Source organism: Podarcis pityusensis (genome assembly GCF_964106645.2).
Source record: "Podarcis pityusensis genome assembly, chromosome: Z".
Lineage (NCBI taxonomy): Eukaryota > Metazoa > Chordata > Lepidosauria > Squamata > Lacertidae > Podarcis > Podarcis pityusensis.
Genome location: NC_138044.1, coordinates 18,252,930 through 18,270,806, shown reverse-complemented (window position 1 = coordinate 18,270,806; position 17,877 = coordinate 18,252,930). Strand labels below are relative to the sequence as shown.

At 46.2% G+C, this 17,877-nt stretch overlaps 1 protein-coding gene across 2 annotated transcripts in view; it reads right to left on the bottom strand.

Moving 5' to 3' along the window:
- Positions 1–17,877, bottom strand: part of OLFM1 (olfactomedin 1) — a 49,630-nt gene that overhangs the window by 15,545 nt on the left and 16,208 nt on the right. Inside the window, exons 1-2 of one of the 2 annotated variants that reach the window (XM_080989871.1) lie at positions 12,218–12,921; positions 3,508–3,657 (exon numbers count right to left, since the gene is read on the bottom strand). In XM_080989871.1, coding sequence (XP_080845997.1) covers positions 3,508–3,657; positions 12,218–12,367 — 300 coding nt within the window. In that variant the 5' untranslated portion in view covers positions 12,368–12,921. Of the gene's footprint in view, positions 1–3,507; positions 3,658–12,217; positions 12,922–17,877 lie in introns of those variants that run through there. The other variant, XM_080989872.1, reaches the window with a different exon arrangement.

Genomic DNA, 17,877 nt, shown 5'->3' with positions numbered 1-17,877 from the left:
GAGGTTCTGCTATCATAATAGGCCTCCATAGGAAGAGCCCTGCTAGGTCAGGCCAAGGACCTATCTAGTCCATCATCCTGTGCTCACAGTGGCCAACCAGATTCCCACTGCTGCCTCTGAATACGGAGGCGGAGCATAGCACTTTGTGCCTAGTAGCCATCGATAGACTTCTCCTCCATGCATTTGTCTAATCCTCTTTTAAAGTCATCTAGGTTGGTGGCCATCACTGCCTCCTGCGGCAATGAGTTCCATAGTTTAGCTACGCATTGCATGAAGAAGGACTTCATTTTATCTGTCCTGAATCTTTCAACATCCAGCTTTGTTGGATATCCACAAGTTCTATTGTCATGAGAAAGGGAGGATCCATTTTCTGTCATGGGATCCATCACTTCTTGCAAATGGGATGGGGACAAGGCACCATATTATCCTTCAAAATGCCTTCAGCTATGGGATCACCTCTGTCACACGCCAGTCTCCTGCGAGGATAATCCCCCCTCTGGAAGTATAGTACAAGCCCCCACTCTAAGGCTAGTCCATCTTTGATCATTCATAGTTAAGCTTGCTTTCCCTTCCCAGGGGTTAAGCTATGCTATCCCTGCTGCTTAAAACGTCTCCATGAAGTATGGTGTGATTTTTCGTAATACAAAAGTTACAAGAGTCCACCTTTCTTCACAGAGGATTTGGCCTGCTGGGTGGCTACGAACTCTAACAATTCAATGGAACCTCCATGCTCAGGAGAACTATACCTCTGAATATCATTCGGAGGCCATTGTCAGTGGAAGGACATAACCTCCCAGAAGTAAATGGCTGTCCACAGTCAGAAATGGAGTGTTCATTTAAATCAATGGTTCCCAAAGTAGGCAGTACACCCACTGTGGGGAGATGGGATTACCTGGGATGCACTAAGAGGCAAGCGGTTGGCAGGGATGTGCTGGAGGGGTAAATGACTACCAGACTTTAAAAAGCTGATATCAACAGATCAAGTTCACCAATTTTGTTGAATTAATTAAAGTAAATACTTTTAATTGGATTTTGAATAGGTGTGCAAGTCATGGAGACTGCTTTGAATTTTATTGTTATTATTTCCTTAGTGGTTCATGCAGATTGCTATTCTGATTTTTTCTTTTTTGTAGTGTATGGTAGGGGGCACAGGGGATGACTTTATGGAAGAAAGTAGTCGGTGGCTAGAATTTTTTTGGGAACCAGCAGCTCAAATGGACCTCAGCTTGAACCTATGCAAGGATTCAGAAGTATAGATTCAGAAATTCTGGACCAGCTAAGATTTACTTCCAGAGTTGGAGGTAAAATAGATAGATATATAGATATGGAAATATTAATCAAATCCTGGCAGATAGTCTTCCAAATGCCAGGGATAATGGTATCACCCACAAGAATCCAATTAATTCAAAGGGAGGGGGGGCAGAAAAGATGTCATTTCATAAGAATTTATGCATGATCAGTGGAAACCATTAAGCAAAGAATCCCTAGATCCCAAGATTATATCCCTTAATAAGATTCTTCTGATCTCTCTGCCCTGCAGGCTATTAAAATCAGATCACGTGAGTGTTGGTGTAAAATATACATCGCTACATATCACAACTCCTTTTTTTTGGCTTGCATTTGATGTGGGCCATGCTGTCATCTTACTCTAGCTTTTCTTTAATGTCAGGAGGAGAGAGACAATAGCATGGTGCTCCATTTTAATTTTGTTTCCTTCCTATGGTTTTTAAAAAATATATATATCAGGGAAAAATTGGGCCGACTGGCTCTCTGAAAATGCTAAAGCATTCTGTGAATGGAGAGTAATGCAAACCATGCCAACTGGCGATGTGATGATGATAGTAATACTCACCCACTCCTGTTGCTGATTTATTTGGGACAACACCCAAGGCTTTGATCTTTTCACGGTTTTAATTAACAAGAATGCATCAGAGTGCCTCAAGCTTTCAAAAATATTTTTTTCCTGCGGCTTTCAGCACCGTAACATCCAAGCATAGCGAATTAATGAAAGCAAATTAATTGATCCCTTCCACAGCCAGAACAAAATTTGCTCTTCCCGGTAAGTTTCCCCTGCAAGTTTTTAAATGTCAGATATTCTCCCTAGGTAGATGCTTCTGGGTGCTCAGGTATTTAAAATGTGAGAAGAACCCCATGACATGCAATTGCTATATTTGAAATTTGGCAGGGTTTGGCAGCAGACATGCATCGGTATTTAGAGTTTGACCGTGGAAGGGTTATATCTTATAAAAGGTACCTGCAGAAGGGAGAAGGCCAAATCCTCTATAAAGATATCACAGTTCAGAACTGGAGAAGGGTGTGTGTGTGTGTGTGATTTTATGCATTTTTTTTTTTTTGCTCACAATTTCATAATTACCCAGGTTTTCACCCATACAACTGGACTTGGTATTATGTTCTCCAACCAATATAATTCTACTGATCGAATGCAAGAATTTCAAAATTGTGAACTGTGAACCTTATGCAAAGATTAAACATTTTAGCCATTTTACCAACTGCCTTTTTCTCAATCAGTTGGTTCAAATGAAATAAAATTGCAAATAACTGACATTTTATACACTGAAGGGAGAGTTGTTGGGTGACATTCAGGATGACTTAGCTGGAACTCATCACCAGTTTTTCTATTTCCTAATATAATAATAATAGACTTTTTTTTTAAAGGAACAAGTTCCCAACTTTCAGCCCCACCAATTAATCAACTAAAGTTGAGTTGATTAACCTACCACTGAAGTTCATTAAATATTGTATTTCTGGAGTGAAGTAAGGATGGGAGACACAACCCTTTAAAAATGCATGCAGGTCCCGCTATCGGAACACTAATTATCTGCAATTCAGTTACCCGAACATAAAGAATTACCCTGAAGCCACGCTCCAGGCATAGCTGATTCACATATTTGAGCAGCAGGAGTTTGCCCACTCCCTTGTTTTTGCATTGCTGGTCAACAGCAGCCAATTCCAGGCAGAAACTATGAAGAGTGGCAGGGACAGATCCCGGATGAGAAATGTTCCCATGGGAAATAAGGGAAATAATCAGCTCATGACATGAATGCTTGCCTAGCGAACAGGATGCATTGTGTTTGGAAAGGGGGACCTGCAAGATTAATCTACTACTGAAGTTCATTAAAGATTATAGCAGTAGGTTGGTGGAAGGTAGAGGGACATAACCCCCTGTTGTGGTTGTTTTTTGTTTTTTTAAAAAGCAAGTTCCACCAGTTAATCAACTTAAAACTTTAGATGATTAACCTATCACCAAAATCCATTAGAGGTTGTAGTTGTGGGGCAAGGCAAGTGTAGGGAAACAACACATTCAAGTTGAAGTTCTGTTACAAATATTCACTCCTCCCCCCCTCCCCAAAAAACAAGAGAGCAATTGGGCAATCTTTATCTCAAATCCATACTTGGTTATGCAGTAGTTAAGCTCAGCTCCATTTGCATCCCAGAGTAGTCATTATGCCCTCCCACCCTCTGGGTCTTCCTGGGACACCTGGTTACCTTTTCTAATAGCTGCCGCAGTTGCTTCGTTCTGGCGTCGCGCGAGCACATTGTCTGTTGGGGGGCCACCACTGTGCATATACAGCGCCCTTCGCTGTCCTGAGCAGAACTGTAGACCTGCCAACTTTCTTCTGGGTTGGTAGGCAACACCTAGTTTGGCATAGGGGAAGGAAGCATAAGAGAACACAGAATAAGAACCTGAGAGATGCATCAGACCAAAAGGGACCCATCTAGGCCAGCGTCCTGTTCTCACAGGGAACAAATACCCCACAGAACCTAGGCACTGCCTCTGGACTTGGAGGTTCCATAGGGTCTATAGGAACATAAGAAGAGTCTGCTGGATCAGGCCAATGGGCCATCTAGCCTAGCATTCTTTTCCCACAGCAGCCCACTAGATGCTTGTGGGGAACTGGCAATGAGGGTGGATGCATGAGGGATAGCCCTCCCCCCATCCTCCCCACATACCGGAGAGACAGACAATAGGGAGCTAGATAGAAAGTCAAAAGGGGAGGACTGGCAAGATAAGGAAATGGATCAAAGATTGAAAGAAAGAAAGAATGCATGTCACCATTATTACCAGCTTCTACTGTGGAGATTAAAACAACAACACCACATTTTTTCAGCCAGGTGGGGTAGGGTTTGTCCTTTTTTATTTTATTACAGGATGGACAGCTTTAGTCCATCATGTTCTTTTTATACTTTTGGTGTTATTTTGAATTTTGTATTCTGTTTATTTCATGTTGTGAGTGACAATTAATGCAAAGGATGATAATTATATAGAGAAAGAACAAAATTCAAAGTATTACACATCCAGATGCTACAGATAAAAATGTTTAGTAACTACAGTGTTCAGAGTACAGACATCATCTCAGTAATCTATTCAACAATCCTATAAGGTAGGCCCAGGGGCGTAGCTCGGGGATGCCAGAGGGGCCATTGCCCCGGATGCAGATTTTTGAGGTGGCGCAAAGCAGCCCCCCCATACAGGCAACCCCCACACGGCCCGGTCCGGTGCTCCTCTCCTGATGTTGGTGGAACCAATGCTCGTGGAGCAGAGCACTGGGACAGGCCATGCTGGGGGTCCCAGTGCGGTTTGCGCCAGCCAAATGCCACCTCATCTGGCCAGGCTCCCCTCTGTGTGGGTGGGCACACTGTGCCCCTGCTTGGCTCCAGGGTGGGGCAGGGTCACTCTGATGGGGTTGGCTGCAGTGCCACGGCTGGTTCCTTCACCCTCTTTGCCCTGCCTGCACCTGGCACACATGCACCCTTCCGTCACGCATGTGCCTGCCCCAGGAGCTGCTTGCTCATGCAACACCACTGGGTAGGCCAGAATTCTTTCTTGTCCCTGTCTTGCAGCTGATGGTGGGACGTGTGGCTTTGGGTGTGTGGGTGTCACTCATTTAAGACCACCTAAGTGAACTCAACATCGGCTCCCTCGGCCAGTAAAGCGAGATGAGCGCCGCAACCCCAGAGTCGTCTGCAACTGGACTTAGCTGTCAGGGGTCCTTTACCTTTACCTTTAAGTGAACTCATGGGAGAAGTAATGTTTAGAGCCTCACAATGCTTCAAGCTGGAGGGAGGGGGCTTCTGAGGTCCCTCCTTGCCCAACACAGACCCATTAATCTTCACATCTAACATTGCCAAGAATTTAAGAACATAAGAGGAGCTCTGCTGGTTCAGACCAAAGGGGCGCCACGTAGTCTAGCACTGTGTTCTCATAGTGGACAATCAGACAGTGGCATAGCATGGGGGAGACTAGGGGGGCCATGGCCCCGAGCGTACAACTAGGCACCCCTACAGCTTCTGTTAGGATTTCTGTCCTGTCCTGCAAAGGTGACAGAGCAGCCCGTCAGGGGCTGCTGCCACTGCCCATGCAGGTTCTGGCAGGCCTCATCCCTGGCTCTCCTGGCTTCCATGCCTGTCTGCAAGGGGTCTCTGAGCCCTAGAGCCCAGCCTGGCCTCACCACCCCGACCCCAGCAGAGGCTGGCAACCACAGAGGCACTTGCTTTTCGCTCAGCAGACTGTGCTCCCCAGACAGCAGCGGGAGCAGCCCAGGCCCACGGTGGGCAGGCACAGATGGAGGGAGGTGGGAAGGGAAGACCCCAGTGCAGCCCGGCCCGGCGCTCCTCTATGAGGACATTAGGGGGATTTGCCCACCAAGAGCTGCTTTGGCCAGCCAGGCTCCCCCTTGCGTGGGTGGGCAGGCCCCGCTTGGCTCTCGTGGCAACCCATGCTATGCTGCTGCAACCAGATGCCTCTCCTGGGAAGCCTGAAAGAAGTATTTGGGTGCAAGAGCCCTGTGGTTCCCAGCAACTGGTATTCATGGACACACTGCCTCCGATAGTGGAGGTAGTGTAGAGCTCTGTAGCTGGTTCACGCCATCTAGTTCACCTAGTCCAGCCTCCTGTTCTCACAGAGGCCACCCAGATGCCCATTATGGGAACCCCAAAAGAAGGACCCGGGCACAAGAGCCCTCTCCCTTCCTGCAGTTTCCAGCAACAGAAGTCCAGAAGCATTTACTGCTTCCAGCTATAGAGGCAGGGCATATCCATCATACAGTTGTATTTAAAAATCTGCCTTTTTACTGTGATGTTTTGGTCTGAAGGTTGTGTGAGGACAATTTCTCTTGAATTGAGGGTAAACTGCAAGGTCCCAAGAACCAAAAAAGTGGCCCCCTCCAGCACACACTGGAACTCCTTGATGCTTGGACCCACCATGAAATCTATCTATTATCTATCTATCTATCTATCTATCTATCTATCTATCTATCATCTATCTATCAATCATCTATCTATCATTTATCTATCATCTCTCTATCTCTCTATCTATCTATCTATCTATCTATCATCTATCTATCTATCATCTATATCTATCTATCATCTATCTATCTATCTATCTATCTATCTATCATCTATCTATCATCTATCTATCTATCTATCTATCTATCTATCTATCTATCTATCTATCATCTATCTATATCTATCTATCTATCTCTATATCTATCTATCTATCTATCTATCTATCATCTATCTATCATCTATCTATCTATCTATCTATCTATCTATCTATCTATCATCTATCTATCATCTATCTATCTATCTATCTATCTATCTATCTATCTATCTATCTATCATCTATCTATCTATCAATCATCTATCTATCTTCTATCTTATCCATCCTTCATCTGCAGATCTCAGGGCAGTTATTCCACCCCTTTAATCTGCGCATGAGAGAGATTAGGAGGGATGCTGAGAAATCAAGTCACATCACTTAACTTTGAAGGTGGCGGGATCTGCGCCATGCCCTGAATCTCCCTCTTTGCACCCGCATGGGAAAGCGGTGCAAAACAAGGAACTCTTCAATTGTTATTCCCCATTATCTGGTATGGAGGTTGTGCTGTCACAACAGACCTCCTTAAGAAGACCTTGGCTCCAAAGGGAGCCCATCTAGTCTAGCTTCCTGTTCTCACAGTGGCCAACCAGATGGGAAGCCCACAAGCATGGCTTGAGTGCAGCAGCCCTCTCCCCACCTGCAGCTTCTAACAACTGGTATTCAGAAGCATTGCTACCTCTGACTGTGAAAGTAGTAGACACTGATAGCCCTCTCCTCCATGAGGTTGTATCCTGCATTAGTCATACTTGGGGCAGGCCTATTAAAATCAACACTTGTGACTAACATTGGCCAATTGATATCAGTGGGTCTACTCTGAGTGAAACCTGCAGGACCCTCCCCCCCCAGTGTCCCTATTTTCTAGGGACAGTCTTGGATTTACAGAAGCCATCCCGATTTTTGATTTAATCCCAGAATGTCCTGCTTTTCCTTAGGACATTTCTATTTTCATCGGAGAAATGTTGGAAGGTATGGAGTTTTGTGACCCCCAAGCCAAGGAGACAAGTAACTATACAACCTTTAGAAGATATCTGAAGGCAACCCTGCATAGGGAAGTTTTTATGTTTAATGTATTATTATTATTATTATTATTATTATTATTATTATTAGTTGGAAGCCACCCAGAGTGGCTGGGGCAACCCAGTCAGATGTCCAGGGTACTACTACTACTAATGGAATAGGACATCCCTATTTCATCAGAGAAATGTATGGAATGAACCTGGTTGTTTAGAACCCAATGCTCAGATAAACTGGCAACTCCCACCTTTCCATTTGCAATCATGCACATTACTGTTTACTGTGATTCTTTTAGAATGGACAGAGAAACATCTTGTCCGAATTTTCCAGGTACTTGGAGTTCCAGAGAACGGCTCTAGGGACTATTTTTGTAGCTCTGTAAATAATTAACCACTTTAAAAGCATCTTTATGGTCAGTCTGTTTCACCAAAGTGGGTGGGGAGTGGGGGGAGGAGAAGGAAGAGAAGTAAAAAAAATCCTACAAATGAAAATAGTTCCTTCCACATTTAATCTGTATGTTTCAGACAAGGGGAGAGAGGACTGAGACCCCAGATTATGCATTCCCTTACCCAAAGAGCTGCTGCCAGCCCGAGTTGACTCCAGCTTGGTGCCTTCCAGATGTTGTTGGACTACACTGAGGTTTTATACAACCAAGCAGTATATACATTTTATGAAATAAATAAACTACAGCTCCCACCAGCCCCAACAGCCAGCATGGTTGATGGGCAGGGATCACTGGATCATATAATTGTGGAGTTGGAAGAGACCCCAAAGGCTCATCTAGTCCAACCCCCTGCAATGCAGGAATCATAGCAAAACCATCCCCGACCCAGCTTCTGGGACACTGGGATGTCTTCTGCTTTCACACACTGTCTCCCCTTCCCACATCAACACACCCCTTCCACCCCCATCACAACATTATCCTGCTTCAGTAACAACACACACCCTTTTGGCACTGATTCCAAAGAGTCACATTCTCTCAAACTCCCCTTTGTCTTTCTCACCTGGAAATAGGAAGACAGTATCTTAATAGAGCCAGCATGGCATAGTGGTTAGAGGGTTGGACTAGCATCTGGGAGACCAGGGTTCAAGCCCCCTGCTCAGTCAGGAAACTCTTACACCTGTCACTTACTCTCAGCCCAACTTACTTCACAGGGTTGTTGCGAGGATAAAATAGGCAGGAGAACTATACACCTTGAGTTGCTTGGAGGAAAGGTGGGATACCTACCTAATTAATAATAATAATAATAATAATAATAATAATAATAATAAATGTACTTTTCAAATCCAGGGGCTCACAAATGCAAGAGCTCTGGTCCTTTTGCAAATTACCCAAACCACACCTTGAAAAGATATCAGACCCTTCTCCACCCACATTAGACTTCTGCTTTCTAAAATAACCTAAATCCAGGAAACTGGCTAACAAAACGACACCTTAAATCATAGCCATAATGATCACAACCGAGAGATTTCTTGGGGGTGGGGTGGGATTTCATCTGAAGAGTGTGGAGGGAACAGTCTAAAAAGAGTTTGGGTAGCAGATTCTTCTCTCTCCTCTTCCTGACCCTGAATAGATCATTAATCTTCCCTGCTCAGGTGAGACATCCACTGTAAAAATGGCACATCAGCCTCAGCAACAGGGAATATTCCCAAAAGCATATTGATTTCATAGAATCGTAGAACTGTAGAATTGGAAGAGTAATCCAGCCCAACCCTCTGCAATGCAGGAATCACAACTAAATAATGCCTGACAGGTGGTCACCCAACCTCTGCTTGAAAATCTCCAGTAAAGAAGTCCACCACCTTCCAAGGAAGTCTGTTCCACGGTCGAATAGACCTTACTGTTGGAAAGTTCTTCCTAATGTCTAGTTGGAATCTCCCTTCTTCTCACTTGAATCCATTGATTTGGGTCCTGCCCTCTGGAGCAATAGAAAACAAGTTTGCTCCATCGTTTATGTGGCAGGCATTCAGATGTTTGAAACTGGCTATCATATCCCCTCTCCTTCTCCTCTTCTCCAGGCTAAACATCCCAAACTCCCTCAACCATTGCTCATAAGGCTTGGTTTCCAGACCTCTTATCAATTTGGCCGCCCTTTTCTGTACACGCTTCAGCTTGCTTCTTTCAATTTCATTTGCTCTAATCCCTTAAAGAGCCTGTGTTTTAACAGCAAATACAGGACATGGTGTTGTTGGTTGTTGTTGTTTTTACTCCCTCCACACACACAAAGATTTACAGCTGCTTTATAAATCTTGTGTTTCACCCCCTATACACACGGTAATTGACCTAGTCAGCAATCATTTCTGAGCAACACACACACCCCCCATATTGCAATGAACAGCGTGATTTGCAGCAGAAATCTGAGCATCTGTTTGCTCAGAAGGACGTCTCACTGTTTTTGATGGGGCTTAATCCAGAGTCAACTGCACCCTGCCATCTTAATTCCTGGACAAAAACTACCTCCCGTTTTGAAGATGAAAAAATAAAATGAATTGCTGCATAAATCAAGGCTGTTCCTTCCTATATCCTTCATGCCTCTTTTTGGGGGGTGGGGTGGGTGGGAAGGGAATGGTGGTGATGGAGGAGGAGACAGGTGGGAACTGGTGGGCCCCATCACACTTCTCCACCTGTACACCGTTTTCTTGCACAACATCATAAGGTGGCTATAAAAAAACCACCACAATTTTGACATTGCACAGGGCAAGAGATTGATAAACAGGAAGGAGGAGAATGAACATGGTCAGCCACAGTTCACTGGGCTTACAATTAGGGAGACGGATTATGGGGGGGGTTCATGCTCTCAGCCACAAAGTGCTCTCTCCCCCCACCAGCAAAGCACATCACAGACTCCAAACCCGTTGCATTAAGTCCACTTGTTAGACCAACACTAAGAGGATTCCCCTTAGAGTGGGTATTTCAATGCTCCCCACCAATCACAATCACCACTCAATCCATCTTTCCACACACCAATTTTATTTTTATATGGGACATATAAGCGTGCACAGGACTGGGACCCTGATGCAAGCTCTCTTTCTTTGAGGCTCGCACACTGTCCTGCTCCACAGTACACTTCCAAATCTCACCCCAGAACCTGCTCACACATGAAGGTGAACAAGCCATTTCTTGAAAGAAGTATGAATGAAACTCTGCATGCAATAGGGTTGGGTCAGCATTGTACATGACTGAATACATGCCATGCATTTAAAGCATAGTCCTTCCTTGGATGATCTCGGGAACTCTAGTTTGTGAAGGGTGCTGAAAATGGTCACCCTGTGGGGGATAAAACTACAGTTCCTGTGATTCTGTTTTTTTAGAGGGGGGGATTTCTGCATTGTTTGACATGTGGAAGCATATTCAGGTGTTCCAAGACCTCACCTGATGTTTCTGTCCTAGGATGGTATGCAAACCATCCCTTCATTTAGAAAGTGCTGCACCAGGTCATATGTGTGGACAGATGCAAAAATTGGGTACCACATTCTCCTCCCTCTGACTCTGATGGATGGGATGGAGAGGAGAGGGCAGAGCCCCCTCCCCCACAAAACACTGCTTGCTTTTTCTTTTTTTCTTTTTTAAAGAGAACCTCAGCCACTTCCCAATCTTAAGACACCCAAGGACTGGATGAGGAGAAAAGAGAGCTGAAGTCTTTGAAAGCCAAAATGTCTAACTGCAGGCAGGACTGCTGGGGACTCAAAGCAGTGAGGCCTGCAATGGCAAGCCTTTGTATGAAATTTGCACCTGATAATCTACAGAGGGGGGATTTAGGTGGTGGGAGGCGACTAAATGGTGTGTGTGTGAGTTTGTGTGTGTGAAACCATCCACCCTATAAGCAAAGCTAGTATTTTAAGACAACTTTGCTTATAGGGTGGATGATTTCTCACACACACACAGACACAGACACACAGACACACAGACACAGACACACACACACACACACACACACACACACACTATTTTAAGTTAGAAAGAGAGGAAGGGAGTGACACAAGATATATGCCCCTCTCCAAGCCACCTGCTAAAAAGACTCTGATGGATTGGATGCAATATGTCTGTCTGTCTGTGTGCCTGTCTCTGTGTATGTAACCTTCCCTATTGGGTAGATGCTTGCCAAGTTGACCACAGGTGGCAGAAGGTGATCTACACACTTCCAGCCAGCCAGCACCCACCCTGCCCTTCTAAAGGTGTGTCTCCTAGGAGGAGAGAGTTTGGAGGCTCCCATTTCTGCAAGAACCCACCCATTTGGGGAAAGGCCATCATAGCTTAGTGACAGCGCTTGCTTAGCATGCAAAAGTTCCCATGTTTGACCCTGCAACGGCCTCTTCAGACAGGACTGGGAATGTCCCTGCCAGAAACCTGGGATAACCTCTTCTAGTTAGTTCAGGTAGTTCAGGCAGGACTGGGCTAGAGGGACCAAGGGTCTGACTAGCTCTTAATCAGAGGTTAATCAGAGGAAGAGCATCTACTTTGCATGCAGAAGGTCCCAGGTTCAATCCCCTGCTTGAAACCCTGGAAAGCTACTGCTGCCAGTCTGGGTGCTGCTGAGCTAGATGGCCCAAGGGTCTGATAAGGCAGCTTCCTACATTCACCACCAGCAGCTATTTCTTAATGGGTAGAGCATTTGCTTTGCATGCAGAAGGTCCCAGATTCAATTACAAAGGTCCTCTGCCTGAAACCCTGGAGAGAGCCACAGCTGCCAGTCAGTGTGGACACTACTGAGCTGGATGGACCAAGGGTCCATGTTCCTCTGCTGCTCCTTCCTCCCTGCCCTCTCCCAAGCCCATCCCCTGTCAAAGAAAGGGGCAACTCACCCCAGTGCTCCTGTCCAAGGTGCCCCCGGAGGCTGCAGTCAGCTTGGTGGTGTTGAGCCCTACCAGGGACGGCAAGGTCTGGGACATCCAGTTGGTAATCATGGCCATGGTGCTGAGGACCACGCCGATCTTCAGCAAAGGCACCGACATCGCGTCGTCGGGGGGCGCCTCCACCTCCTTCCTCCTCTTCTGACTCGCCCCTTCCTCGCCTCGACGGGCAGCCCGGCCGCCGCCGCCTTCATTCTGAGCCGGGCTCCATGCTTCGCGCCAGGCTGGGCTCCGCCGCCCACCAGCCACCCAAACCAGCCGGCCAACCCTGCCACATCCCGCTCGCCCTGGCGCCTGGCAACCTGGTCCCTACCCGGTGGCTACTACAACCACCTCTTAGCTCCCTCTAGGCTTCCTGGGCGCTCCTCACCCGCTCCTGGGCGTCACACCAGGCTGATGATTCAGTCAGGAAGCTCTGCAAAAAAGCAGGAGATTGAAGAGACGGAGACGCAAGGGGCGGAGGCTAACGGTTCTGCTTCTGTTCGCCTTTGCAAACCTGGACGGCGCCCGCTCTGCAAAAGCATCCCCTGTTCCTGCGCCTCTTGCGCTGGCTCTGCCTGGGCGAGCGGGGCGGGGATGTAACGGGTGGCGGAGAGAGAGGGTAGGAGGAGCCGCCGTGCCCAGCAAGCGCAGGCTGGTGTTAAAGCATCCTTCTACTCTGCCGTCCTCCAGAGCCCACCTTCTTCTCCCTCCCTCCCTCCTCTTCCCGCCCGGCCTTTTCTGACGCCCGCTGACGCCCCCTGGCGGCATCCAGCAGCAAAGAAAGGAGGGGACCGCAAAGGACCCCTCTTGGTAAGGCACGGAGAAGAAATCCTGCCTAGGAACTGTCTCAGATCAAACGGGAAGGGAAAGGGGAGAAAGAAAAATCCAGCAGGGATCCAACTTCCTTGCATCGGAGGCAGCAATGCTTCTGAATGCCAGTTGCTGGAAATCACAGGAGTGCGTTGTTGTTGCACACAGGTCCTGCTTGTGGGGTACCTGGTTGGCCACTGTAAGAACAGGATGCTGGACTGGATGGGCCATTGGCCTTTAATAGCAGGGCCTTTCTTATGGAAGTCTATTGTGATAGCAGAACTTCCATGCTCAGGGAGACTCCACCTCTGAATACCACTTGCTAGGAGATGCAGGTGAGGGGAGTTGCTGTAGCACTTAGGTCATTCCCATAATGGGCATCTGGTTGGCCACTGGGAGAATAGGATGCTGGAGCAGATGGGCCACTGACCTTATCCAGCAGGGCCTTTCTTATGGAAGTCTCTTGGGTTAGCAGAACCTCCATGCCCAGGGACAGTCTACCTCTAAATACCAGATGATGGGGAACAACAACTGTGGAGTTTCTGTTACACTAAGATCCTGCTTGTGGGCTTCTTTCCATTGGGGCATCTGGTTGGCCACTGTCTGGAAAGGATGCTGGGCCTGATCCAGCTGCAGGGCTCTTCATATGTTCTGCTCCCAGCATTGGAGGCAGGATGCCTCTGAATACCTGTTGCTGGGAATCACAGGTGGGGAGAACTGCTGTTGTGCTCACGTCTGTCTTGTGGTGGGCATTCCATTGGGGCATCTGCTTTGTAACTATAGGAACAGCCTGGTGGATTAGATGGGCTTCTGTGCTGATCCTGCAGCCAGACATCCCCACTGTTGGAGACAGTATACCTTGGGGGGTCATCTCTAGCTCAGTTGGTTAGAGCATGGTGCTGATAATACCAAGGTCACAGGTTTGATCCCTGTATGGGACAGTTGCTTATCCCTGCATTGCAGGGGGGTGGACTAGAGGATCCTCAGGGCCCCTTCCAACTCTGTGATTCTATGCTTCTACTTGCTAGGAACCACAGGTAGGGAGAATGTCTGTTGCACTCAGGGGCTGGCCTGATCCAGGTGCAGGATTCTTCTGATGTTCACATCCCTCCCTGCAACTATCATTCCACCCTCAGCAACTTTAAAGTCTCCTGTTCCTTAAATTCAAAAATCCATAATTGGACCAAGAAATGAGCCCAACCAAAATGTCGCCAAAGATCATGCAAGCATCTTAATTTCTCCAAATGGCTATAAACATTTGATTCAGCCCAAGGGCCACTTCCCCTCATGATTGACCCTTCCTGCAAGTCATGGGCAGTGCCAGAGGAAAAAAGTGCCTTTGTACAGTTGGTGACACACCCCAGTCATGCAAAAGTCCACATAAGGGATGGGAGAGGATTCTGCCAAAGTCAGATTCCAAAACAGACTGACATGATTCAATCTGGTCTAATCATGAGCTGTATTGGATCATGAGTTCTCGTCAGGATCTGCAATCCTGCTGTTCTTTTTACATAGGAAGCTGCATTATACTGAGTCAGACACAAAGGTCTAGTATGTAGCTCAGTATTGTCAACACTGACTGGCAGTAACTCTTTCCTGGGTGTCAGTTGTGGAGAATTCCCAGCGCTATCTGGAGATATGGCCAGAGGACTGAATCTGGGACTTTCTGCATGCAAACCAAGCACTCTGCTATTGAACTGTACCCTGTCTCATAAAAAGAAAGTAAGATTCTAGTCCTCATAGTTCTGAGTAAAGAGCCGAATCAAATAGCACCATAGGAAGCGGCCTTCTGCTGGGTCAGACCAATGGTCCACTTGCTCAGTATTGTCGACACTGACTGGCAGCATTGGCTCTCCAGAGTCTCAGGCAGGGGACTGTCTGGAGATGCTACTGGGGACTGAACCTGTGGCCTTCTGCATGCAAAGCAGATGCTTTGCCACTGAGTTATGTTCCTCAAACAAGGTGGTCTGGGAGTTACAGGACCGGCTGGTATTTTTCTTACACACACACACACACACACACACACACACTACAGCTACCTGGTGAGGCACCCACTGACTCTTTTGATGCATTCTTAGGTTGGAGTTGATGACCCTTTGGGTCCCTCCTAACTCTATGATTCTGTGAAATGAAGCTTCCCCATTGAATTAATCATTAAAGATCAGAAGCCCCAAATGTCACTTTAGAGTGTCCCTCAACGCCAATACCAAACTCTTTCTCAACTCTCCAGATACCTGAAGAAAAGGCTGCAATCCTACACCCGTTTCTCTATGTAAGTCTCCATGAACTCCGTAGGGGCTAATATTTGCTGAAGTACGTGCAATATTTTGCTGCGAAGGGAGAAAGCATGGAATAATAATTCATTTTCTTCCTTTCCAGGGGACTCCTCAAGAAGACAAAACAAAAACAGTAACCTCCCCTCAAAACCCAGATGTTCAGAGTTTCTGTCCTCTTTGCAGACAAAGGACCGTAAAGGAGGGATGACACACATCTGCCACCAGAGATGTTGAGGAATTGCTGGGCTCTGGTGCCACCTTCTAGAGTAGACTGGAATTGCAGTCTCCCCCCAAGGAGGTGCCGCAGTTAGAAGGGGTGAATTAAATAGGAACAAAGGAAGTTGCCTTATGCCAATTCAGAACTTTGGTCCACCTAGCTCAGGGTTGTCTACACTGACTGGGAGTGGCTGTCCAGGGTTTCAGGCAGGGAATTTCTCCCAGCCCTACCTGGCGCTGTCATTGGGGATTGAACATGGGACCTTCTGCATGCAAAAGGGGTGCTCTGCCATTTAGTTATGGTTCTCCCTCAAAACTAAGATCCCAGTCCTTATGATTCTAAATAAACAAGCTGTTCCCAGACTCTGGAACGCCCTCCCCGGAGAAGCCAGGCTGGCTCCCTTTATTGCTGGTTTTTTTTTGCCGGTAGGCAAAGACCTTCTTGTTCCAACAGGCTTTTGGGAACTGACTGCATTTAATGAGGTGGATGGTCTGTGCTGTTTTTATTGGGATGGTCTGTATTTTTAAAAAATATATCGTCTCTCTATATTTCTTTAGCTATAGCTATTTCTCTTTCTCTGTGTATATAGATATAGCTTTAATTTTCTTAATGTTTAATTGATTTTTAATGACCCCCCCACCATGTTTTTAGCTGTTCTTATTTTAGCTGTAAGCCACCTTGAGTCCCTGTCTGGGGAAAAAGATGGAGTATAAATAAAGAAAATTGTATAGGCAATTTGTGTGTGTGTGTGTGTATGCTGCCTTGTTTTGAGTTGGCCCGTCGGTCCATCTCTTTCAGTACTGCCAACACTGACTGGCAGCATCTCTCCAGGGTTTCATACAGGGGACATTTCCAGCTCCACCTGGAGATGCCACTGGGGGATTGAACCCAGGATCTTTTGCATGCAAAGTAGATGCTCTACCACTGAGCTACAGCTCTCACCTAAAAAAAGGGGCTATATTCATAATTCCGAATAAAGGAATGAAGAGTTATTTACAATATATAAATTTTTTTTTTAGCATTTTTGTTTTTAGCTTGTTAAGCTTTTATTGTATTGTTATGTCTTAGTTTTACTATTGTAAACTGTTTTGATATATATAATTTTTGTGATATAGTGGTATATAAATATTTCATGATTAAATGTGTAAATAAATCATCATAGGCAATTGACTTCTACTGCCCTGGATCCACATAGCTCAGGATTTCTTGCACTGCCTGACAGGGACTCTTCAGGTTTCAGGCAAGGAATCTCTCCCAGTCTTACCTGGAGAGGCAGTTGAGGATTGAACCTGGGGTGTTCTGCTCCACCACTGAGCTACAGCACCTCCCTTTTGGGTTCTTGATGCCCATTGATTTCCCTTTAATAAAGCCTTTGCATAAACATCATGGTTTATGCATTCTCTCTGGACAGGCTCCTATGTCAGTTCTTTGTCAAAAGAGTGGTGCCCACACTTGGATGCAGAGCTCAAGGACTAATCTGACCAGCACCGAATATGAAGGAAACTATGGCTTCTCTTGATCTGGACACGACACTTGTGTTAATAGAGCCTTAAGATTGAATTAGCTTTAGTACCTGCTGCATCACACGAATGGCTTATGCTCAACTTGTCTTTAGATGCTTACATTAATACTTCTGCAGAACCAAATCTTCCCCTTCTTGTATCTCTGTGTGTGATTCGCATGTGTACAGGGCTTTGATTTTGAGTTGATTTATTGCATATTGCAATACACGTAAAAAAAAGGAAGTCTCAAAAGTTCTTTACAATATATATATATATATGATAAAACATAACAAAACAAAACACAATTCAATAAAAATTGTATCGTGCACACACAAGCCTGAATTGAATAATCGTAACAATAATATCCAATGATTGACAAACATGACATTGTTGGTGGTGAGACCGCTGGGGTGCTAACCAGCTGGCTTTAACCCCTGTCAGGGCCTTTTCAGTGCAAATTCCTCACTTGTGGCATGGCTTCCCTGGTGAGGTGTGCCTGTCTCCAACATGACTTTCAGGGGGGATTTTTAAATGTTCTTATTTACCCAGGTATTTGATGGCTGAGAAAGACTTTTCTCTGCACCCCTAAAGCCTGAGAGAATGAATTCTAGCATCATCTAGTCCAACCCCCTCCAATGCAGGAATCACAGCTAAAGGATCCCTGACAGAAGGCCATCCAACCTCTGGTTGAAACCCCCCGTGAAGGAGAGTCCACCACCTCCCGAGGGAGTTCATTCCACTGTCAAATGGCTCTCACCCCCAGAAAGCTACAGTCATACCTCGGGTTACAGACGCTTCAGGTTGCGTTTTTCAGGTTGCGGACCG